The sequence below is a fragment of the Falco cherrug genome, chromosome 2 (genome assembly GCF_023634085.1).
Source record: "Falco cherrug isolate bFalChe1 chromosome 2, bFalChe1.pri, whole genome shotgun sequence".
NCBI classification, from domain to species: Eukaryota; Metazoa; Chordata; class Aves; order Falconiformes; family Falconidae; genus Falco; species Falco cherrug.
In genome coordinates, this window is record NC_073698.1 from 112,658,186 (window position 1) to 112,684,270 (window position 26,085).

At 37.2% G+C, this 26,085-nt stretch overlaps 1 protein-coding gene across 3 annotated transcripts in view; it reads left to right on the forward strand.

Annotated features, from left to right (window-relative positions):
* Positions 1-26,085, forward strand: part of CADM2 (cell adhesion molecule 2) — a 670,542-nt gene that overhangs the window by 542,777 nt on the left and 101,680 nt on the right. For all 3 annotated transcript variants that reach the window (XM_055702988.1, XM_055702990.1, XM_055702989.1), the window contains 2 exons: positions 99-236; positions 6,071-6,241. In XM_055702988.1, the coding sequence (XP_055558963.1) occupies positions 99-236; positions 6,071-6,241 (309 nt within the window). The remainder of the gene's footprint in view (positions 1-98; positions 237-6,070; positions 6,242-26,085) is intronic.

Consider the following 26,085-nt stretch of genomic DNA (forward strand, 5'->3'; position numbering starts at 1 on the left):
AGAATTTAGAGCGTATGAAGAAGTGAACTTTAAGTTGGTTGTATATTCATGGCAGCAGCTGACACTATCAGAGACATTTTGCTTGTTTTGCTTGTTAGGTGTTCCGGAGAAGCCACAAATTACTGGATTTACCTCACCAGTTATGGAGGGAGAGAGGATGCAGCTAACTTGCAAGACATCTGGTAGTAAACCAGCAGCTGATATTAGATGGTTCAAGAACGACAAAGAAGTTAAAGGTATTTAAAAGGACTTTTATGTAATTTGATCCAATTGTCAAAACTACACATCATTTAGAATTCAATTTTATATATAAATAGTGTTTGTAGTGTTTCTCATATTTGATCGTTACATGAATCAGTGATATAGTACAGAGATAAGGAATTGATTGTACAGTACTAGAGTGGTCATATAACCATCTTTTTACTTTTTCTTCAGATGGTAAAAACTGATGTTTTGAATTGATCTGAACTCTGTTCAGCATGATAAACTCAACTGTGATGCTCCATAGAGAAACAGTTTATGGATTATTGTTATCAGAGCCATACCACTCACACCAGATATTTTACCTTGTCATGTCTTTTTGCCTTTCTAATATGATGTATGTCTGATCTGGTCATAGCCAGTTTTATGTTACACTGCTCAAAGTGACCATTTGTGGCAGAACCGTCTGGAGGAGATAGGAGATTGTATTTCCCATAGGGGAGCCACAAAGCCAGCACCAGTGAGGAAGAGTCGCGATGTAACAATTGAGGGGAACCTCAGCTTGGAAACTGGGAACCTGCAGCTGTGGCACGGATGCTGACAGTCTGCAGTGAGGAGCAGGGAGAAAATAGATTTTAAAGTGGCTGAGGAGAACTTCACAGGGACCTGGGGGAGCTGGACACTGCTGTAACTGAAAAGTCATCAGGTGACTAAAATTGAAGCTCAAAACAAGGATTTGCCTTTGAGGATGCAGTGAGATAGGAAGGAGTTGCATATAAAAGCTGTTTGGTTCTTTTCTGTCTTCTGTTTCACTTTGCATGTATTTTACTTAAAACTTAGTTTTCTAGTCCATATGCTCATAAATACTGGGATAGTTTAAAATCCTTTTTGGTGAATGAGTGGAGAAAGCTTTCTATAATGGAAGGTTTAGTCACATCTTCCACAGCCAACTGAGATGCCCATTATACAGTAGATGAATAAAAAGCATAAGGTGGTGGTATTTACTCATGTCACCTCTGTTCATTCTGCTATAAGACTAAATCAATAAATCATTCAAAATCCACCTTTTCTGTGTAGCTTTTCAAAAAAACCCAAACACAACTTTTATCTGCTTTGTCTCATATTTGTCTGACATTGTGGATGTTGTTAGCTCAATAAACTGCCTCAAACAAAATCACAGTGTTAATTACAGAATCCATTAATCTTCCTTTGCTGTTCTCTACCACAGTTCAATGTACATAACCAGAGCTCTGATATAAAATTGGTAAATAAAGGAGATTGCAGTTGAGTGTTCAAGGAACCCAGTCCCTTCTAGAAGTGTCTTTAGATTTCTGATGAAAATCAGGGTAGTGTTGAAGGAGACAGGAATTTTAGGCTGTAGTCATTTGAAATGTGTTTGAGCACTTGTAGCAAGGGTAGAAAATGAGGAAACAGAACCATTCTTTTCAGCCACTGGAAAATTTGAGGAAATTGCTGGAAGAAAAGCAGTGCCTCATCAAATGTAATTAAAAAAGAAGAATTTAGCAGCACAGCTAACACACATAGCACAGCACAGATTCTGTCATCCAGAAAAGATGAGAGGATGAATATATGTATTCAAGACATGTAAATATTGAAAATTACTCTAAGCAATGTCAATACTTTAAGAGAACCACTGATGCAGTTGGTCTAACAGCAAGGCAACACATCTGAAAAGATGTTATTTTTAAAATTATATTTTAAAATCTGGTGGAATAACTTTGCCTTTCTTTCAGCTGACATGTAATTGAAGCCAGCAAGCAATTTGGTGATTTGACCCTTTAACTAATTTGCTCTTCTCAACAGTTCCTCAAGGGATTATTTTTTTTAAATAAAGGAGATGGGGAAGGAACAAAGATGATGTGTGAAAAAGATAAAGGGGAAAAGAAACAACAACCAAACAGAAATGAGAGGGAGGCACTGAGCACATTCATTTCAGTTTCGTTTTCTAGGTCTTCTGAAGAGCACATTGCCATTTCAGAAAGGTTAGAAATAAAATCACCTAACCAGTTTGCAGTGGCATCAGCAGAAGTTACATTAGCTTTGTGCACTGTAAAAGGTGAAATGATAAATCTGAGAAAATAGATATGAAATTATATGCTAATGCAGCTGACATTAAAGGTTAGGAGTTCGTCTGTCTAGCACCAGTAAATCCAATTGTGTTACAGTGTATTATACATGGTGCGAAAGAATAAATGATGCATTGAGTTCAGAGTTGCACCAAAGGGGGAAAAGCCATTCTAAAATTGTAGCTCCATTGCTATTACTCAAAAAAGGAATCATCATCTGGTAAAGGAATACTGTTTGATAGAGCAAGTGTTAGTAATGAGAGGGACTGAATGGGAAGCACTGGGTATCATACCTTTTGCTTTAGTGTTCTGTCTCTCACATAGATGCACCAAATTAAATAAGAGATCTGTACTTTAGCATTCTGGTGGCATTTCCAGAAGATTATTAAAAGCAGAAATACCGGAGAAGCTAAATACATAATTTTTCTGAAAAAAAAACCCCTATTTTTTCAATATTTTTTTTTACCTACTATGTCAACAATACTATGTAAAAAGTATGTTTTTAGGTCTCAGGAATATTTTTACTGTATTTTATTTTTTCCCCTAACAAAACTGGGCTTCAAAAGTAGATAAGATAATATGTTTGTTTTGTTGCAATAGATTAAGTCATTTTGAATTAGTTTATGTATATTTTAGCATACACAAAGAACTCAGAGGCACAAAACATTTTGTCTTGATAAACCTCTAAACCGAAGATTAAATTTGTTTAGATAAGAAGGTCATTTCATGTCAGAACTTGATTTAAAATGTAAACAGAAATTATATTTGCCTTGCAACAGCAGAATGGTCTTACAGTGTTTATATATATATAAAAAATATATATAATTAAAAGTGTGTGCTTTTAAAAATAGATGACAATGAACAATGAATGCTAGGCATTCTATCATTTCTATTTATTATTTTCACTATCAAACATCTATACTTGTGAGATATAAACTTGTATTAGTTAGTACAAGCATATCTGTATGTGCATTTATCTGACAGACTGATGGAAGTGGGCCCATAGTTGACATTTGGCCCAACCTCGGTTCAAAGTTTAAGTCAGGTTGCTAAGGTCTTCTCCAATCCAATTTTGAAAAATCTCCATGGACAGGGATTCCATAGTCTGTCTGGGCTAGATGTTTCAAGCATTTCAAAGCCCTGATTGTGGAGAATTTTCTTTATATGTAGATACTTCATGATACATAATCAGAAATTTTCCTTAGTGTAACTGGTGTTCATTGTACCTCAACTTTTGCTGTACGCCTCTGACAGGACTCTGGCTTTTTCTTCTCTATGACCACACGTTAAGTACTTGAAGGCAGCAGTTTGATCTGGTTTTAGTCTTCCTCAGGTTGAACAAACTCATCTATCTCAAGCTGTCCTCGTATGTTTTATGCTCCCACCACTGACCATCTGTATGGCTCTTGGCTGAACCTACTCGGGTTTATCAATATCTTTCTTGTACCCAAAAGCCCAGAAGTGGACCTGGTACTCTAGATGCAGCCACGCAAGTACTGAATAGAGAAGAATCACTTGTCTTGACTTGCTGGCCATGCTATTATTAACGCAGGGCAGCCCTTTTTTAGCTTACAACCCTGTAAGGGCAAACTGTTGACTAATATTCAACTTGTCCTCAAGACCTCAGTTCCTACTCTACAAAGCTACTTGCTATCTAGTCATCCCCCAACCTGTTTCATTATAGTGATTTCCAGACAAAGTGCCTCTGTAACGTATCATTTAAAAAAAAAAATCAGTGGGTATTTAGGAGAGAGAGGAGTAGCAAGAAAATAAATTAAGTAATGGACAACAGTGGACATATTTAAAAGCTCTGTAAAACACCTGGGTGAATATTTGGAACACTAGCATCTGTTAACACACCCAGTACCTGATCTGCACTGCTCTTACAACCAGGTGGGCTTACATTCCGTTAGCATACATTACCATTACACCTTCACTTTGCTATGAAGAAACTTTTAAGAAGATAAAGCTGATAAAGTGGACAAGCTAAGTATTTCTGCTGGGGATGTCAACAGTTTATAGAATAGTATCACATCCTTTTCACAGAGGTAATTAACTCCAAGAGTTGAACTCTTTCAAACAATAGATGTCTAGAGGAAGACTTCTAAACATCCGTTTAGGAAATTAACTGCTTTTGTTTTTCTAAGGGATTAAGCATCCACAACCTCTCACTGAAATTAAAGTTGACGTTTTCGGGAGCTGTCTGTCCTCCTACTGAAATCAGTAAACAAAGGAATGTGTACATTTCTTATAAGCAGAAGGCTATCTATATAGGTGCTTATTATTAAATTTGGAAACCTAACTCTGGGAAAAAAATCTCATGTGTTTGCTTTAAATATGAGTGAAGACATTGGTTGTTTGATTATAATAACTGCACTTTAGCCGTGGTCAATATTTCTCTCACCTACTGATCCCTAAATATTAATAGTCAGAAATGGAAATCTCTTAAAGCCTAGCAAACAACAGGCAGGAAAATGCTTGTATGCAAGAAATAATTATTTCTTAGGGGAAAATGTGTGTCTTTGTAGTGTCTTGGTCTATCTGGAGACAACAAAAAAAGAGTACCTTTCTGAATTCAGAGGTATTTTAAATTTAAGGTGATGTAGCTTAAGCCGTTTAAGACTTGCTTTCTGAAACTTATATTTCATGTAAATTTTATTTAGGTCATCTTCTCTAATGGGAGTTAGTATAATTTTTAAAACTGAAACTTCTCACTTCATTTTTTAGGACACAGAGGACATATGCAATCTCAGTGTAATTTAGTATATGTGTTTATGTATTTATAGATGTCTTCAAAGGCTTTCATTCTAACAAATCAATATAATGAGCTAACTATTTTGCTGAAATAAATTAAAATCAATAAGCATTATAAGTAGTTGGGAACCAAGTAAAACTGTTCTAAATGATGTGTAAGAAGACCTCATTGCAGTTAATGCATTAAAACTTTTTAAAATAAATGTTCAGTCTTTGGGATCTTCAGCTTTGATCTGACAGATATGTCCTACAACAGAACTTTCTGAATTTGAACCTTGAGATGAGTTGAATACTTATTAATCTGCAGACTGAATCTGCACAAAAGCAGAGGGCAAATTTAGCATGATATAAAGCAGTGAGTGGAAGGTCTCTGAAGTGATTTTATTTCCAGTCTTCTTGGGACTTGTCTGTAGATTCCAGTGAATACTATGATGTGCTCTATTTACAGTTCACAACCATTGATAGCTTTGATAAACTTTGGTTTAGTTTAATCATAAATTACCATAATTCTGGACAAACAAAAAAATAATCAATGAACAAAGTAAGCACAGGATTGATGTGACTACATGCATACAACTCTTAGTTCACATGACTTCAGTAATATCCATATATCGCATTACTATGAAAGATCATAAGCATGGACTTGGAAAATGTAATACTTAATGACACTATATACATAAGGGAAGTGAGGGTGGGAGGAGGACACTTTTTTTTTTACTAAACTACAGAGAAAGTTTATATCAAATTTGTCCCTAAACATATGAGAGATAATGATGAAAGAAAATTCCACTTGAGTGCAGCGTCATGTAACCAATTTTAAAATTTTATTTTTCAATATATGTCTCCTGCTCTGACAATTGGAGCAAATTGAGGACCAACTACAGTCTAATTACTTTTGTTTTAAAGAGATCAATACAGATATGAAAGAGGTGTCTTTTCAACAGTGTGATAGATAATTTAGCTGTCTAATGCTGGACTAATTTTCCTAAAAATATTGGAGAAAATTGTTTGTTTCTTCTTTCTTTCAGATGTTAAATTTTTAAAAGAAGAAGATGCAAATCGTAAAACATTCACAGTCAGCAGCACACTGGATTTCCTAGCAGATCGAAATGATGATGGTGCAGTTGTAAGTTGCAGAGTAGATCATGAGTCGCTAAACTCTACACCTCAGATAGCAATGCAGGTTCTAGAAATACACTGTAAGTAATACACGTTATATATGCTTCTTTTTATAGTGGTGTTTTGTTTCAGAGTTTTTATCATGGGAAAATTAGAAAAATCTCTGGTATGGTATGGATGGGTAATGTTTTTCTATTAGCCAGCTTCTCTGGTTTGTATTTGGTTGGTTGATGGGTTTTGGTTTTTTGGGGTTTATTTTTTACAGAAGTCTAAAAAGTTTAATGAGAACTTTACCAGTGAAAACACTGAATCTGAGTTGCTGATTTGCTTTGAGAAATGGTAGAGAGGAAATGCATTTGTGTTTTATCTTTGTCATTCTAGCAATGTGAAAGATTTCTTAAAAATCAAAATCATGGTAGCTCACAATTTTCCTTGTAAGTATCTAGAAACCTGAAACAAGGGTATGAAGAAACAAAGTTCACAGTAGCCTGCCTCAGTAACTTTGAATCTTGCTAATGAATCTCTGTGTAATGCTATTAATAACACAAGTCCAGGAGAAAAAGCCCTTTAGAATTTATTTTTAGGCCTTGTCGATACAGGATATTATTCTAGATAATCCAGTATTTCTATATACTGGTTTATTTTCTTCAAACAGGATTTCTGGAAACAATGTTTTCCACAGTGCATCATTCCAAAGCTGAATGAACCTGCCTGTGTATCTGTACGTTACACTCTGAAGTCATGTTGTCCTTTGAGTCAGGGTTTTTTTTTTCACTTATAAACTGTGGGACACTCAGGTGAACACTTTTTCACCATCAGATGACATTTTCATAATCACTTGCATTACACCCACCATTCTTAAGGGGACAGCTATTTGGATTTCTGCAGAACACCTGCACTTTTGATTGCCAGCGGACAAAACCAGGCATCTGCGAAATATTGTCAGACCAGGTGAAGGGGAGAGACCTTTCATGAATCTGTTCCTAGGGTAGGGGTAATCAACCTGTTACAAAGCAGACAAGTTTGTCCATAAAGCAGACAAGCTTCCAGTTGCTGCAACTAGCTCCTGAGATACCATGTCAAGGACTGCTGGCATATAAAATGTGTTTCTAAACAGGGATATTTCTATCTGAGCATCTGAGACTCAGCACATGCAAAATGCAGTAATGGCAAAAGCACTCCATGCATAGAAGCTGACAGCATTGCTAAAAATTCCATCTGCAAAAAAGTCTGCAAATGAAGAGGATGTGGATTAGCATCCACAAGTAATAATCTACTGAAAATAACTGTTTTCTGAAACATTCTACCCATCATCTTACTGAGGGGCATCAAAGCCTTTCTTTACCAAATGGCTATAAACACCTGCCTCCCCTAATATGTTCAAATGGCATCTGTACTAGACACATGAACCCTTAACAGCTTCATTTCCTTGAACTCGAAATCCCACAGCCATCGGCCACTGAGCTGGCCTATGCCTTCACTTCCAAATTGCTTGCTCTTCTTCCGCTACCCTGCTCAAGGTGGTGGCACTACAGGAGATGAACCACATTGAATGAAACAGTAGATACAGAAACATGACAGCTATACAAGGTTTAAACTAAGTCACAGTGGCTGAAATGTGATGTGATTCAAGGTAAAGGCAGGAATCTTCTTTGTGCCACCATCGAAAGATCATAAGGCAAACAAGCTTTTTTGTGGCTCTCGTATATAAAGCTTCTTTAACATTTGTTGTTTCCTTCTGATTTGCACCCTAGGTAGCAAGATACTACCTTGCTAAATAGCAGTGGGGTGTCTCTTCCTCTATGCCTGTTGCTTCGTTTTGAACATGACCTTTCTCTCATCTGTGCGTTCACTGAATTTCTCTAACAAGGACAAACTTCATTGGGTGTTTACAATTACTAATGTCCTTTATGTTACTTCCCCCTCAGACTGCCAGCTTACCAAAAGCCACAGTGCACAAGTAATTAATTATTCTCTATCATTCCTGCTTGCTCATTTTCTACCAATCAGTTTAATACTCTCCAGCACTAGTATAGAGCCATTATATATGGAAAGATAAGTGAGAAATGTGCCAAAAGAAGCTCAAGTTTAGAAGAGAGCGTGGAAATACCTTTTAAAACCATGGAGAAAGCAGTATTTTTTTATTCGTGAGAAGAAGACTAAGAACTGGCAATTACTGTCCTTTTCCTTACCACCTACATACATACTCAATATACTCAACTCAGTCAACATACTCAAAGGTCTTATACCGGAGAAGTTTCTAAAGGAAACTTTATAAAAAGGGGAGATTCAGGGAACTAATGATGTGGTTCGGTAGAAAGCCTTTAAGGAAAAAAGAGGAGAAGGCTGATTTACTAGAACAATAGCTAAGACTGAATGGAGTACACTGCACTGGAACTGGACCTCCTGATTTTTTTCTCCTGGTACTGTGCACCATCATTGTGGGTATTACTGGAAAGTGCTAACTTTTTTCCCATCAATCTATAAGACTCCAAACATGTAAGAGACATCCTATTTGTATTAATGAGAGGGATGCTCACAGGACCCGGTGTGAGCTGACCCAATATATCCTCAATGCCACCTGACAGCCCTTCAAATATAGTGCTAACAAAATAGATGAATTATGGGAACCCATGAGAAAAGTCAGGAGAATTTGTTAATCTGAAGTCCTGTATAGGCTCCGAAATCACAACCAGGTAGCATGGCATTGCTCCATAGGGTGCTTGTTCTGAATGTCCCAGGGGTATTTCAGATGAGCAGAAGCTATAGGAGAATGATAAAGTACCTTAAAACGGTCAAACAGAACAGCACAGATGAGCATCAGTTTGGCAGAGAACAGATGCACAATGAAGGGGCATCACCCACTAGAACTGCACTTGGTTTTTAAACTCCTTCCTATAATCTGAAAAGTTTTATCTGTGGTACATGGATGCTCCTTACAAATTATCAGTGTATCATCACAGGTTGGAAACAAAAGGCAATAATACATTGTCTAGCCATTTCTGTCCTGTATAATCATGCTTGAAAGTAAAAAAGTCATCTTTCTTTTAAGCAAGTAGCCCCTGACAATGAACAAAACATTTGTGGCTTCATCAAAACAAAACCAAAAAAAAAAAACCAAACCCAAACCCAAAAACAGGCTAGGAAAAGGAAAACAACAGAACAGTAGGAATTACAAGATTGTTTTTGCATCCAGTGGATGAGAGGTAAAGAAAAAGGAAAGCAACGTAATGGTTGGCATGACAAGTTTTTATTTATGCGTAGTGAAAGACAGAATAAAATTAATTCTGTCCTACACGATGAGACTATGTGAAACAGATATTTGTAATGAGTCCACGGAGTGATGTAGGTAGAGGTGCTTATGAGTCCACACAGCTGCTTTTATTCTTTAACAGGAAGTAAACTTAACAAAATGAAAGCCAGTAATGCCATCAGCAGTGATATCAATATGGAATATACTATGTTCCGTCTTCCCCTTACACAAATCTTACCTTTTATTAGTGTGACAGAGCAATCAAATCAGCTTTCTCCGGTAGTACTACATTACATGAAGTGAAGGTGAGGACTAAACTTTAAAGATAAGAAAGTTTTAATTTTCTTTTAAAATGTATATGTGTATGTAACAATAATAATGTCTGAGTCCTTCTGCTGCCTTTTTTTTTTTTTTTTTTTGATCAGCCCTTGTTTTCACAGGGCTTTCCAGATTAATTTGGCAGGCTTCAAATATTAAACTAATAGGGATGCTTTTGGGGTAAGCATGCTGTACCCCACTCCAGACTGTGGGATAATTAGCTCCTCCAGCCTTTTGAGTTTTATTTATCACTAATTTATTTTACGTCTCACTTGTGCTTAATCCTGCTCATCTGTATGTCATGCTCTGTGTACTGCAGTGCAGCCCAATTGCCCAGGTCTTTCTGGTGTGCTGAAAGGTTTAGCCATAATTTAGTTTCTGCTTGGCCAGCAGAGGTTTTGTGGTTGCATGACACTGCTTGCCGAGTTTATTTTTCCCCTGACCCTTACTGTCAACAGGAAACCTAAAATAGACTTGTATCCCCCGTGGCTTTGCTCTGAAGTTTGCTCGTCAGCCTAGCTGCCACTGATTATTAGGAAGTGCTTCTTGTAAATGATAAATACAAATCTCAAAGGGATATTTCATTTCATTGTTTACTTCTGCATTCAGACTAAACTAAGAATGCATTCTTTGTTCCTGTATTAAAGAATCACAGGTGCAGTACTTCAATTTTGAAAGCTTCTCAGTACGGTATTTGTGAGGATGTATACTGCGAGTCCTCACGCATACTCCTGAAAAGACATTTTGAGGGCAAGTAGAACTTGTGGTCCACATCTGGGAAGTGAGTGCATTCTGCTCATTCCTCCTCCATGTCTCAGACACGTGCTGTTGCACAGAAGCAGCATCTTCACTTTCCTCCAGGTCTTACCTGAGCAGAAGCCAGCCAACACATTGCTTCCTACTGAACAGAGTGCCGTAAAATCACCCAGTGGCAATTACCTTACCTTAGTGAAGATTCTCTGACTACAGTAAATTACCCAGCAGACCTCAGTAAAAATTAATTGTATAAGGCTGCCCCAGAGGCTGCTTTTGAAGCTTTAAAGTGAAATCAAATCATTTGAACTTCAAGCCTAATCATCGCGATTCTAAAATGGCAGCTGTGATGTGATCCGTGTTAATGGATTCAGTGAGATTTTGCTCAAAAGCTGACCACGCTCCCAAATGACAGCACTAATAAGCTAAATATGTGTTATATAAAGAAGTGCCTGGAGAGGCAATTTTTATTAAATTCTATATTGGCAGACATAGATGTGCAGATTGTCAGTCTGACCATTCTGTAGCCATCAGCTACCTTGCTTCTACAGGCTGTTCCAACAGTGTTTGTGCAAACAGGCTGTTTCTTCATTTGTGGGTTATTAGATTCTTTTGCAATGAAGGTCTGAACTTGACTTTAAAATTAAGCAGCTATTCCAAGAGAATGTCGGAATTATTGTCCGGGAAATAAGCTTATTGATTTTGAATTAAGTAAACAAAATGCTTCAAATGCGGCAGACTGCAGATAAGCAAATCAGCAATGCACTTGTGCAGCCATGTAGAAAATGGTGTGTATGTGTGTGCATGTGTGTCTAACAACAGCGTACTGCTGTGATTTCTGATATATTAACAAATGGAGGTTGCTCTGACAATGGGATGGGTTTAGAATTTCTGCTGGTGTAAAGCAGAGTAATTTTATCAAAGAGGTGCACTAGCTTATGCTCACCAAGAGAATTTAGCCCATTATTTTTACTTGGCTGGTTTCAAGTTTTTGTTGGAACACAGTTTCTACAGTTACATGTTCTGAACAAAAATAATATGAAAACATATGAAACTTAATATCTATATACTTGTGTGTGAATATGTGAAAATAAAAGATACTATATGTAATATTTCTTACAATATACATTCATATAATACTACATGAAGCAAGACATTATAAAGGCAAGAAAAGGGTCGTGCATGGTTGACTGTTAGACCCTTAGTCTATGAAGAAAAGACTTACAGTTGCATATGAGAATAGCATTTACAGAAAAAAAACCTCTGTGTCTTCCTTAAATCTTAATGTTTAATTCTCATTAATTAGTGACATTTTAAATATGTTTGGTGGCTGTTCAGGATGACTGTCTCAACCGCAGACTTGCTGTCTTTTTGTAGCTCGGAAGAGGCAGATGCATGCCCATGCAAAAGCACACAAACTTGGACACCTCTTAGCTATGATAAAAAATGAGGCTGGAGGGAAAGTTTTCCCTGTTGCCTACATATGGTCCTTCTGTACTGTAAGTGGGTAAAATATGTGTCACACATTCATTTTCTTTCAGCTGTGTGGCTGAGGCAGACCACTTGTTTTCTTGAAGCTGTTCAACTAATACTTAAGATTTTAATTTTGGTTTAGTGTGCTGCTTTCTTTTTACTTGCTTTACTTATTTGTGCCAACTTTGTGCTTAAAAAAAATTCTTTTACTCTGGCACTTTGGCATGAGTTCTGTCCTTTTTCCCTTAGCGTCAGGATTAATTTATTTATTTGTTTGTTTGTTTGTTTCTTTATTTTTGCATGAGTTATGTCTCCCAGAACTCCCCAGGAGTTAACTGGTACCCATGCTTTAGGAGCAAAGGCACATTTGTCTGTTTCAGAAGCAGCTTGTGCTGTCTAGGCAGACAACATGTTTTTCCAAAGTGAAGAAAATAGAGAGTTCAAAGATGTCTCCTTCAGTGATCCTGATCTTTCATTTCTGACCAGTCAACAGCATTATTGATCATTCTCGTTTGCTTTTGACCATCTCTTGATTACGCTGTGTGACACCCTAAACCACACGCGCTAAAGTAAAATCTGGGAATATTTGGCATAATTACACACTGCCTCAATCTTTGCACGAACAGTCTGGCAAGTGATACGTCCCAGGGTCAGGAGATGCTTTACTAACTAGGAAAATGAGGTGTCACAGCCTTCCAATTTTTCATTTTATTTTTTTTTTTAACAGGGCCCCAAAATACTGAGCCAACTCAAGTTAATACAGATAGACTGTATGTTGAGTCAGGAGTGAAAATAGCTGGGATTTCCATAAGAACCAAAACTTGCTTTGGCTTTGCCATGAGGGAAAATGTTGATCTGACTATACCTGTAGTCGGCAAGCCTAAGCACACAACTCTTATGTAACTTCTGATACAGTTAAAAGATTTGGATTTCCAAGGGGATAGTTCTCTAAGGCCATAAAACAAAGAACTCACTTGAGATTTGCACATCCAGGGCTTTGCAGTTCTATTTTCCAAATTAGCACAAATTGCTCTTTTGCTATAAGCATTTTATCTTAGAGTAATTCGAGTGTTTTGGAACTGTGATACCTCAGAGACCTCTAGAACTTGTGGAAGGTGGCCAGTATCTCAGGCTTAAGCCTTCTTTCAAGAGTCACATGATGGCACAGATGCAGTGGCATATTCTCTGGCATGGTCCATCCTACTGCATACTCTTCATAACAAATGGCAAAGAAAATTTCCCTTTGAGGAGACAGAATTGTTTTGTTCCAAACTGATGCACTCTTAATGTTTTTGTTGGCTTTAATGCTTTATTCTTCTGAGTTCTTAGACTCAGCTCTGGGAATGAGACACATCTAGGCTATGTGTTCTTTTTTTTGTGGAAACAGTCTGCTGTCGGTATTGTACAGCTACCTAGACCCAACCTTTTGGAAGTCACAAAGTCATTATCAGACTCTTATCTCTTCTGCTAAGCATACCTGTTAAAGCTGGGTATGAATAGTAGGGCACAAGAAGGAAACCCAGAACATTTTTTTTTTTTTTTTTTAATTTTGACTGATTTGTCAGGACTGTGGGTGCTGTAAGAATGTCTTTGCTTCAGACAGCAGCGTGCTAGGTTTTGCTCCAGCACTGGTCTATCGCAGGGATGTTTTTGACATGTGTCCTTTATCCTTAGCAATGAAGTATATTTCCCATCCTGGGTTAATGGAGGGTAGTAGCTGGTTAGTGTAAGATACCACCCAGCATCTTGATCACCTGGGCATGGCTATGGCAACGTTGTTCCTACAGAACAGAAGGCCTGGCCTCGAGTTCTTAGATCTCAGCTTTTCAGGTGGGTTTCTCTATCCGACCTTCATCTAACAATTTAGATTGTCTTACTGATTAAAGCCACTTTTTGTTCCTGCTTAAAAAGCAAGAGGGCTGTGTTTTCTGTGCGATGGGCAGGCAATCCTTGGTCTCTCACAAAACCTTCCTCTCTGACCATAGGCAATCTTTGTAAGCCTAAGAAAACAGGAATTTCCTTCACTTCAGTGAAAATCTGCCAGCTGTTTGAATCCCTTAAAAGCTCATGAGGAAAAGCTAGATGTTTTCTTAAATGGGTACCTGAGTCTGAAAGAGTCACCGTCTCTTGTGACTGATGCTCCCATACTTCAGAGGTCATCTGAATGTGTTCCTGGTTTTCTCTTCCAATGAAGATGTTCTGCTGGACTGCAGTGACCTTGAAAATGAGAAAGTTTCAAGATATTCCGGTTATGCTGTGAGATAAGTTTACCCTTCATACACATTGAGGTTTCCACCCAAGACTCACCTATGTGGAGATACTGTTCTGGTGTTTTACCTGAACTGTTTGGGTTTTTTTATTCGTCAATCATGGTGTGAATGTTAATGTGGACAATAAATATATCTCAATGTTATTTCAATACTTCAGTGACCAGCTTTCCATTCTGTATCCCTTAAAATAGGGATATTTCCATATTTACTGGTGTAAGATGTAGTTAAAAATAGTAATAATAAGAATGCAAATTGAAAGATACAGCTTCAGCACATGTTCACCTCTTCACATTGAATGAAAAGTAAGTAAGAAGCTCTTCTATTTAATTATTTAGCTCAATAATTATGTAAACATCATGTTAGTAAGTAAAATTATCTAGTTTAGGCTTTTCATATTAGTGAATGCTTGGAACAAATGAAACACAAAGGATAGTTACTGTAAACAGTAAAGAATGATATCTGTGAACATGAAAGTTCAGTGCCACAATTTGCATGTTTAAATGAGATCAATTAGGTTAATGATGGATGAAAATAAGAAATCCATAATTTAAATGCAAAATAATTCAAAAACTTGTAGGACCATTTACTGCCAAACTTTCAGCTTTCAAAGGGGGTATCTAGTTCAAAGGGTTAATGCACAATCCTGACCTTTCCCATCTGGTGGCTTCTGTTCAAATATAGCTTACAACTGAAATATAATCTAATATAATTTATTTCTTGCTAAAATCCTTTGTAGGAAAATCCACAGAGTGACTTGTCTATTCTGCATTGAAACTAAAATACAGTGTGGGCAGGTTGTTTCGTTTGCTTGTTGTGTGTTTGAGGGCTCAGGAAGGTTTTAAAAGAAGTTTGGGAGGGAATGTTTAATAATATTAAAGGTAGGATGTTCAGCAAGTAAATGTATATGCATAATTCCATTCCAGCTGTGTAAGCCTTTAGACATAGGGAAGAGACAACCCAAGGATAAAAGGCCTGTAAAGACAGAGGGCATGGCTACGCTGGGAAATGGAGCACAGTGAGATCATCCCTGAACCTGTTCCAAATGCATGTTTGAACCACGGAGCGCTTGGCCATGTGGACATGCTAGCTTTGGTCAGTGTGGTGATGTTTCCAAATTAATGAGCACTGGCAGGCTAGCAACTGTTTTCTCTCCAAAGGGGAGGCTGGGCACAGAACCTTGCAGAGCTCACTGTAGGATTTTGAGGTCGCATAGTTGATTCGGTTCATAACTGGCCACGTGCCATTGTCATCAATAGGAATCCCCCACAGTGAGTGAGCCAAGACGCTGGAGGATATCCTTAGGTGGACATAAGAAAGAGAACAAGTTAGTTCATCTACCTGAAAAGACCAGAAAATTAGCATAAAAGTGTAAAAAAGGCAATGCAGCTGATTTCCTGAAATGATAAACTTTTCTCTACATAAGGAGATAGGTTCCAGAAATAATAATCTATCACAGAGACCCCAAAAGCAGTATCCCCCAGACTGGCTGACTGATTTTTGAAGCTCCTAAGTAACATGTAAATAACAGTCAGCTACTATCAAAGGGATTTAAAACATCACTTCTCTGCATTGTATTTGATAAGATGAATGCCTACATGGATATAATGTGAATATGTTAGATTATCCGTGTTAGAGATATGTAGTGAAAGGTTGAATTTACAGAAAAAACAGAAAGCAATTTTTTAAAATATATGTGTTATAACAACTTTATATTGGGTAGCACTAAGAGGACAATAAAGACTGAGTAGCTGAATGAAGGTCCATTGTCTGAGCAGTTCCAGGTGAGGTCCCCAACCAGAGCAAGAAAATTTCAGGTACATGACTAAGATCCAATAAGATCCATGCTGTCTTTGAAAATATGCTTAAAATACCTTTTCCTGTTTTGCCTAGCCTAGGCTTGGTGTTATTTCAAATGGAATCATCTTGGAAGGAGAGTGATGATTATAGAATCTGTATAGCTCACCCCCCAAGTTACAGCTCTGGTCACCTTCAGCTAGTCAGCCTAACGACAGGAGGGCAGAGCTCTTCCAGACCCTCCCTATAGAACAGTTTGGGAGGCTGCTTATTGCCAGAACTGATGACTAGGAAGCAGGTGAGACGGTTTGGAGAAAACCACATACAGAGATTGTTAGCAGGACCTCCCAAGGAATAGAAGTTTGCCCTTCGTGAGTGTGTGGTATATATTTATAAGGAAGAAATCAAATTTTCATGCCCTGATACTACTGCTCAGTTATTTTTATATAAAGTTTTATAGTGTCCAGTATCTGATACAAATGTCAGAGAAAGGCTTGAAGGGGTATTTGGGTATGCTGAGCATCCAGAGCTCTTCATTTACTCTTTCAGCAGTTTTGGATGTGCTGCAATTCTCAACCCATATTCAAGATAATTTAAATCAGACACAACAGAAGACTGAAGGCCTTAAGCAAAAGAAACTGAGGATGCGGAAGACAAAGTTACAGTGAAAGGTCATGTTCTGACTCAGAGTTAGGTATTTCTTGATAACATACGTGATTTAGGCAGAAGGCTTTTTTTTCTCTTGCTTTTCTTCCTTACTCCTCTTAGGTGACATGGCAAAAATGAGATAGATCAGTTGGAGAGTGCATGGTGTAAGGCAATAGACATTAAATCAAACAGATTGTTTAGTCTGAAGAAGTGGCATGACAGAAATAATTAAACAAGTTAACAGTTGTAAACCTAAGGTTCATCACTTGCATTCACTGAAGGAAACAGAACAGAGTTGCCAAAGAAAATGTATTTTCAATCATATCCTTCATGTGTGTATGTGACTTAAGGGATAACTAAGAAACCAGTGACCCATTCTGCAAAACCCTGTAAGGGGCAGTAGCTGTAACTGGTGCTAACTATCTCCATGAAGGGGCACACATCAAGAGCTGTGGTGACAGTGCCGCTCCGTCTACCACTTAATCTGGCAGGGTCTACCAATATATCCAGTGCTACGCTCACAGTTTAACAATCATGTTGGAGCGGCCTGGTATGACTGACAGGTGAGATGTTGAAACAGGTGCTAGGAATATTTTTAACGAAGTACCAGGTAATCAGTGTTCACAGAATTAGTAACCTAAATGGTTTTCTGCAAAGTTGGTGCTTCGATTCAGGCATTTGAATTATGAGTGTCAGGGTGGAAAATTTCATTCATCGAGCTTTCTTTTCCCCCACATTGCCATTTGGCTTGCTGTTTTGCATCCAGGAGGGTGTTTTTACAGTCTCCTGGTACAAATTGTTATTACTTTTTTCTCCAACAAAGATTGTTTTAAATAAATTAAAAGAGAAGAGATAAAGGATGACATAATAGTCATCAAAGAATCTCAGATTACAAAGGGACCATATGCTGCTTCTGGTCTTGCTTGACTGTAAAGTAGTTTTTGAAGGAGTGTGAAAAGAAGATAAAGGAATATCCATGTGGATATGTTACCAAGTTTTCACTTTTCTCAAAGCTAAGTATTTAGAAAATATTATAAAGCTTAATTTTACAGTATCGTCGAACACATTTATTGAAATGAAATACCATTGCCCTGACACAATCATTTGATCTAGATTGTCTCACCCACAAACACTACTAATAAAATAGCTTGTCAGATACGTAATACTGAGTTTTTCTTTCATCTGTTTAAGCAATGAGTCATTTGTTATATTCTGAAGCAGAGCATCAAACTGGCTGTATGTCCCAGGGTAATTTGATGACGTTTACCAATGCAGACTTGCTTTGCAAGTGCTTAGTCAAAGCAATAGGGCACAGGCAGAAGCCGTGCTACTTGTCATTTACAAAGGGAGCCCAGTTCTGGGGAATGCTGATTCACAGCTGTAGGATGCAGGCAGCTGGGAAGTGTAAAAGCTATTAAAAATGGTGAGCACTTTCACAGAGCTGATTAGAGTACTCCTCTCTCTTCTTTCAGATCTCATTTGGGATATCCAATTTGTTGTTTATTTTTGAACATACTAGAGTGGTTTGTCCTTGGAATTTACTTTGAAAGTCTTTTTGTTCTAGGCTTAATCCCGTAGGCTTTTTAGAAATAGTAATAAAATTGTGTAGGAATACAGAATTTTCAAGGAGTTTTGTAATCCATATATTGCTTTGTCATAATTTTTTTGTAATCTATATATTAAAATTATGATCTTCTCATGGTTTCTGGGGGATAAAAAAGATACCTTAAACTGTCCTGTGCTTACTCCAGTGCTAATTATCTGGGAAGTAGATACACCATCATTTTTGGAGTTATCTGCTTATTTTATCTTGGCATCTGGAAATGATGGAAAGCTTCCAAGGAAATAAAAGAGAAAAAGCACGATGAAAAATGTAGAAGACTGTGACATAAATAGATTTTGCAAACATGCCTTTTCAAAAAACAGGCAAAAACAGGTAGAGAATAAATGAATTAGTCTCTCAGGAAATGCTTTAAAAATCTTATCATCTGGCAGTCATTTATTACCAGGTAGCAATAATCTTTTATTATTGGACTGTTAGATTTTTATAACATTTTTTAAAATGATAGCACCAGAACTGTTGTTGTTCACTGCCACAATAAAATATCAGAGAAATTTATGGAAGCTTTTCAATATTCAGAAGGTTTGCGGTCATAAAATAAAACTATGAAGTAAAAACATGCTGCTGCTAGCTCATAATTTAGCTAAACCTGTAAGAAGAAAAGTGTGTTCTAATGAATCATTCATAGTGATTTGGACTCTGGTACAAAAGGTAGCGGTGGTTAGCGTGCAAAAAACTAAACAGGGTAAATAAATTAATTAGAAGTGACAGAGTAAACCTGAGTATTGTAGATCCAGGCGGGAGATGCTGCTGCACACAGTGAAACGATTATATCAGAACTTACAGTGATCTGGGAACAGTCAGTGGGCAACGGTAGGAAGGTGGGGGGCTAATACATGGTCTATCCCTTTTGGTAACAAAAGAAAATGTGTGAGTTTTCCTGGGTAGTGGCAATCACTGGCTATGCAGACAGCATGAAACAATAACTCTCAGTGAGAGAAACCTACCAGTTCATCTGAGCAGGATAGTAGTATCATGGTCCATTGCTCTTGGGACTCTAGTTAGAAATAACTCAGCAGGTTATGTCAAGAGAAGAGTGCGGGGAGCCTCACCAGCCAACCACAGCAGATTTTCATATCTTGCAACAAGGCACAACCTGCTTGCTGAGTATATGAGAATCCTCCTGTTATTCCTAGAAATCCCAACTGAATTTCCCGTACAGAAGGAGAGACGCCTCATTCCAGTGCCTTTGCCAAATGAGCTGGCAGCCATGACATGGATGCTATACCATAGCTAGGGCCTATGGATTTTGTTCTGTGGGCTGCCTGGAGCTTGAGGGAGTGTTTTCCGAACTGGTGAGTAGTTAGTAAGACGTGTTCTTTGTGTTGCTTAGGGTTTGTGAAGGTGAAAGCTGGCATTCATGGTAAGCTCACTGATCACAGTGTGAAGAGTTGCTCTGTCACACAGTCGTAGCTCTCTCCCTGAATGGATCCAATGACATATTTAATGTTATGGCATCCAATGCAGAATTGCATTGTTAAACAAAGCTTTTTTTTTACTAGCACTACTTTTAAGGCTTTTTAAATCGTGTATAGACAAAAACTTCTAGTCATAAAAGGTAATTAAAACCATCTAGTCACCATTCTAAAAGATTAAATAAGAAGGCAGTATCAGTGTTTTTAGAAGGGCTGTGAATGACACTTGTAGCACATCCTGATGTAGCACTTGCTTCCTCTGACAAACCCAGCAAGTGATGTATTTGTCCCTCCCTGTACTAGTGTCTTTCCTATTACTGTTAACATAATTTACACTCAAACAATAAGTCCCTCAAGGATCACAGACTTCATTACAACAAACTCAGCTTCTTTTTGAGGGTGAAGAGATGTTCATAACATGAACTACAGAGAGAGAATCACCTTCAGAGAAAAAACACATCAGAATCAAAGTATTCCAGTGGAGGCCTAGGGTCAAATTATGTTAATGAGCTGTTTTCAATTATTTATAATGTGATTAGAGACAGGATCTGTTTGCCCTGATTTTGAAATAGGCACCTGACAATTTGGTTCCATGGAAACTAATCAGATGGGAGGGTATGATTAGGGGGATTTAATGATGTTTGTTGTAAAACTATATTGTATAGAGGTATACATTTTTGTTCACAACAAACATGTTTGAACAGCTGTACCTCCCTTTATTTCTACCATTTTCACTAGGTTTTTTGATACTAGTTTGAACTTGGAAGACTAAATGGGACATGGTGAAAAATAAAAGAAGCACAGAATCCCTCATGTTTTAAGAAAGAGAGGTTTAGACAGTATATATCACACTGACGTGTGCCATGCAGAGAGGAAAGAACCTTACCTTTTTTTTTTTTTTTGAACCCCAAAGACTCATAAACTACAACAACTCAAGAGATGAATCTTTCTCTATACACTTTATATATCTTGAACCTTATATGTTACTGTCACCAAATGGGACATTTTTTTCTGTGCCAGGTCTTTTAATATCCTACAGACCAGAAAAAATGCATTCTCTGATGAAGGGACAGCAGTGGAAGCCAAGAGAAATGTGATTTCTTCTTGACAGTGTCACCCATGTCCTTAGAATGATGTGAATCAACCTTCCCAAAACTATAAGTTGAGACTAATAGTACTTTATATACTGACTCTTCCTTAAACATCAAATAATTTCTTTTATATTTATTATTGGACTGCTTTGATCATGAAAAAGACATGGTAGCCAGGTAAAAAGAGAAGATCCAAACATTTTACAAAATCACTGTGTAGCAAGCAAGACCATGAATGGATAATACTACAGGAGATTGTCGCTGAAATTTTTTAGAACCCACATCTTCTGTTATGCCATTTTACTTTGAGAAGTAGAAGTTGCAGACTTCATGCAACAAACACCTTTAAAAACCCTGGGGAAGAGAAGGCTGAGGGGGGATCTTATCAATGTCCACAAACATCTCAAGCGTGAGTGTCAGGAGGCTGGGGCCAGGCTCTTTTCAGTGGTGCCCAGTGACAGGACAAGGGGCAACGGGCACAGACTGCAGCCCAGGAAGCTCCATCTGAACATGAGGAAGAACGTCTTTACCCTGAGGGTGACAGACCCTGGCACAGGCTGCCCAGGGAGGCTGTGGGGTCTCCTCTGGAGACATTCAAAACCAGCCTAGACGTGATCCTGTGCAGCCTGCTCTGCCAGGCTCTGGCTCTGCTTTAGCAGCTTTAGCAGGTGATGCTGATCTCCAGAGGTCCCTTCCAACCCTGATCATTCTGTGATTCTGTGATCTTTGAATTACACTTCCAGCACTGTGTGAATTCTAATGGCTATGAGGTCACTAATATTTCTACTCCTGACTAGTCTACTACTTTCAATAATTTTTAAAAGTCTCAACATAATTTATATACTCCATCTACCGTAACATCTTCCCAAGGAAAGAGGTGGTCTTATTTTCTGTTTCTAGCATTGTAATTGCATTAACTGAAGATGAGTACATTAGGGAGAGGTTATTTGATAAGATAACACGATGCTATCATATCTTCCTCTTAATGTTACCCTTTTGTCTTATGAAATGTTTTTTCTTCTGAATTCTGGTTATTCCCACACACTTTTGGCTGGTTAATGCCCCAGGATGCATAGGGGTCATTTAGTTACTCAGCCAGTAGCTGGGAGTTCCACAAAAAGGTGTCAGCAGAAGCTCTGGTAATCCAGCTTGCAAAGGACTGAGGGGACTGAGGACTTCTGAAGTTACATGGGGAAGAGAGGCCAAATTACTTTTTTACTATCTTGGCTCTAAGAAGAAGCTAGTAGAAATTAATTTTCTGATTCTCTTGGTGACCTGATTTGTGATCTTAAGAAAACTTGTTTACTTTTATGAATTCATTTTCCGCTTTCACACTGTGGTTGTCAAGGGTTTACACATATAGTTTAACGTAACATCATATGGCAATCTTTCAGGAACTTCCATGTGATTAATTTACATAGGTAATTTATGTGAAGAAATTTATATGAAGACATTTAATCCTGCATATTATTTATATATATATATATATATATAACCTTATAAGGGCTTGGTGATAAAATACACCAAATAATGAAATCTTTCTTTCTTCAAGCAATATAAAAACAGCAAGTGCATTTTGGAAAAAAACAAAAGCAAAACCAAAACCTACAAAACCCAACCCTTTTAGCATTGAATATCTGATTAACAGCAAAGGTCTGGTGACTAAGAACCATAGTTATTTTGAAATGGCTTCAAAGAGATTAAATCAATCAGTAAAGCAGTTCCGCAGGTATTAAGATGGTCATTAGTTATTACTAAGAGTACAACAAAAAAGCCCATGTGCTGAAGTGTTGAATTTCTTCTTATATCAGATAACATTAATTACCAGTGTAAACTGAAATCAATTTTCCACATGTATTCACTGATTTTCTTATGTTGCTCAATAAAGATGATATTGCCTGATCAAAAATAGATACATTTTCCCAAAGCTTTGAAATGGCTTCTCTGGCCATGTGCAACGAGAGGTACAAAAAGCCTAGAAAGATGGATGAAATAAAGTCACTCAGTGGAGCTTTTTCCTTTGGTCTGCTGAAACAGGAAAGGATATATGAAAAAACCCCATGCCATAGTTTTTGTCTGTAAGTGCTGTTAAGCTATTATTTCCAGCAAAAAAAAAAGTAGATTCCTGGCATAGGAGGTGTAGAAGATGTCTTGCTATGTGTCTAAAGACATGTTTGAATCTCAGTTCAGGCTGGTGCTGTCAGTTGCAGCTCGTAAGAACCTCATTACTAGAGGGCCAAAGAGCTCTCACACTGTTGGAGATGCATGTAAACAAATAAGTCACTGGGTACTGAAACCAGTGTGTTTTACTGTGAAGGCTTGCTCTAATACCTACACTCACAGAAACCACTGCGTAGGTGGGAGGGGTTTCTTTTTGGTTTTGATTGGACTTAACACATGCCTATTCTTTTTGAAATATGTATCTTCTCCATAATGTCCTTAGAGCTCAGGATAAGGGTATATTTGTGGGTATTGTAAAGAAATTTTAGTGACAAGTCTGTCATTCATAAGAATTCTGCTTGAAATACTGTTCTACAGTATTTTATTACCATGAAATTACTGGGCCAAATCCTTAAAAAGATGCAAATTGTTATAGTACCGTAAGTTTAACTGATGTAAATTGCTATAGTTCTACTGTCTTTAGAGGAGGACCAACAGAAGATCTGACTCACAATACACCCCTGGATCCTACTCCTTTTGTTTGTTTTGGTTGTAAAAGTAGAGATTTTTTAGACATACCTACTTTACTTATAACAAGCTGATGAGCATATCTGATAATAAATCAACCCCTCTTACTGTATTACTGTTCTTTATATGTTTTTCTTTCTTTAGACTTTGTTTCCTAGCAGTGGTGGTGTTTGCTGGAGATCAGGTGATGTTCCAGTTGTTATGAGTAATACTTCTGAGTGTGACAGGTGAAAGCTCACAGTATTGATAGAGTACATATATACTTGTCAAATTCTTCAAAAATGAACAGTCGTAGCAGAAGGTAGTATTTTGTAATAGCTTTTTGTGTTCTGGAAAAATATCAGGCAGCAGGGGTTTATTATCTTTCTTAAAATAACATATTTAGGTTCGTTTTGATGCAATTATTCTAAAGATTTCATCTCATTTTAAATACTGATGTGAACGTTAAATGGGAGGGCAAGTTTCTCTTAAAAGTTTTCACCTTCTAAGTGTACACTTTAATTCTAGAGAGGAATCAAGTACAGCACAAAAATGAAGTGGAAACAATAACACTGAGAATGAAGCACCCAAAATAGAATATCAACTAGTTTTTGAAAAGGGACTATTAATAAAATACAAAAAATGTCAATTGTAAGCTTCCCTAAAAACTATATATTGAATTAAACCCTATGTTTCCTATTCTAAAGAAACAAGCAGTTACTGTACAAGTCAATTAGTAAGGAAAACCACAAGGGAGTATTTTTCCTACACTACTTTATTGTGCATTAAAGAGTGAAACATAAATATAAGACCTTTCTTATTCTGTGTTATTAAGCTCTGTTTAGAAGTGCACGGAGAACAGAGAGCTGTCTGGGGCATTAAATAAGTAGATTGGGCACTTCAAGCCGAGGGAAACAGCATTGCATTGATCCATGCAAATCAAAGCTTAATTGTCTGAAGGCCCCTTCTTTTACATGGGTCATTTACAGTAATGCATAAAATGCTGATAATTTCTGAAATATATAAACCAGTAGTGCTAGCTACGTGAGCCTTTAATTTCTTTCTTAACCTGTGGCTATCATGATTACCTCCATCAAAGTTTAGCTCTTTTTCGTATTTCTCTGGAAACCTCTTGATCTCATTGCATTAGTTGTCTCCCTCCCTCAGTTAAATTCTTCATGTATTCCTAACTGACACTAATTTTTTCCTCTGGTTTAATGTATAGTCAAGAGAGTAATTTATTAATCTTCAATAGCACCACTGAAATCACAGAAGTACTCGATGACCTGATTTATTAAGGCACTTGAGGTCAGTGCCTTAAGCATGTGCTAAAAATGAAGGAAACACCAGCACGACCTCCAAAGGATTAGGCACCTGCATAATAGTTTGCAGGGTCCTTAGAAATAGGAACTTGTGGAACAGATTTGCTGCTGGTGTACAGTTAGCGCAGCTGTACTGAAAGCTAAATGATGCTGACAATGCTTTCAGTGGAATTATGACAAGCCTGCACTAAGCCTTCCCCTTTTCTTGTCTTGTGCCATGTTGATACATTATGATATGCCAAAAAAATAAAAATCAACCTTAGAAAAACACTTCTGACTTTTTCAGTTTTTCATATGTCATTTAGCGTTCAACAGGACTATTAGCGTCTCAGTAAGAAATTATATTGTTACAGTATATAATTTTTTCCATTTGATTGTGTAGGGTCATATTGTCACGTACTTTCACATTTGCTTGATAATAGGATATCTGTGTTGTCACTGCTACCTCACTGCTAATGATTGGATGAGACAAAACTTAGATACCCTAGATTTGCAGGTTAAAGGATTTCTTGTGCCATAGGTGAAGATGCGTGTTTTGTGTTAGGAAACTGAGGAGGAAACAAAAATTGGTATTTTCCTATTGAGTCTGAAAATTTTCCTCACTGTGACTATGAACTCTTTCTTCCTTTTCCTAAGGAAAAATATGTTTCCTAAGGAAAAAGATGTTTCTTTCTTTATGGTCTTTTTTTTCCTTGTAAGAGGAGATTTTACTCATGTAAAATACTTTGATTATGAGAATGTATCCTTGCAAGCCAGCTGGAAAAAATTTTTAAAAGTTAAATATCTACTGCAAATGTTTATTTTGCATGAATTCACAGTAGCTACATTGTATATCTTTTTTGCAATTAAAACTATAAAGTTAATTCCAATATGTAGTAATAATACTTTTACATTTTCAGGGCAGATTGCAGACTTTTATATAGTGCTTTTTGCAGATATTTAAAACATTCTTTTTGTAAATTTTGTTTTAAAAAAAGAGAATGTTCTTTTATAGGGGGAGCATTATTGCATTTTGGAAATAATAACCTGTGAAATGCTTGTAACAAGGTATTTTATCTGAAAGCCCATTGTAGCTTTCTTATTATGGGTTTCAAGCTTCTGCAACAATAAAAGTGTTCTTATTCAAATGTATATTATTGCATTCATTCCTCTAATAGCAGCATTCCATCATATCAACCTATAAATAGATAAAGAAACAATTGCACACAGTACTGCTTATGCATTCTCAATATTTTTTATTTTATTGTTAGGTATCAGATTTTGGAATAGTAATATGGAGTATTTGCATTGAATACAGAA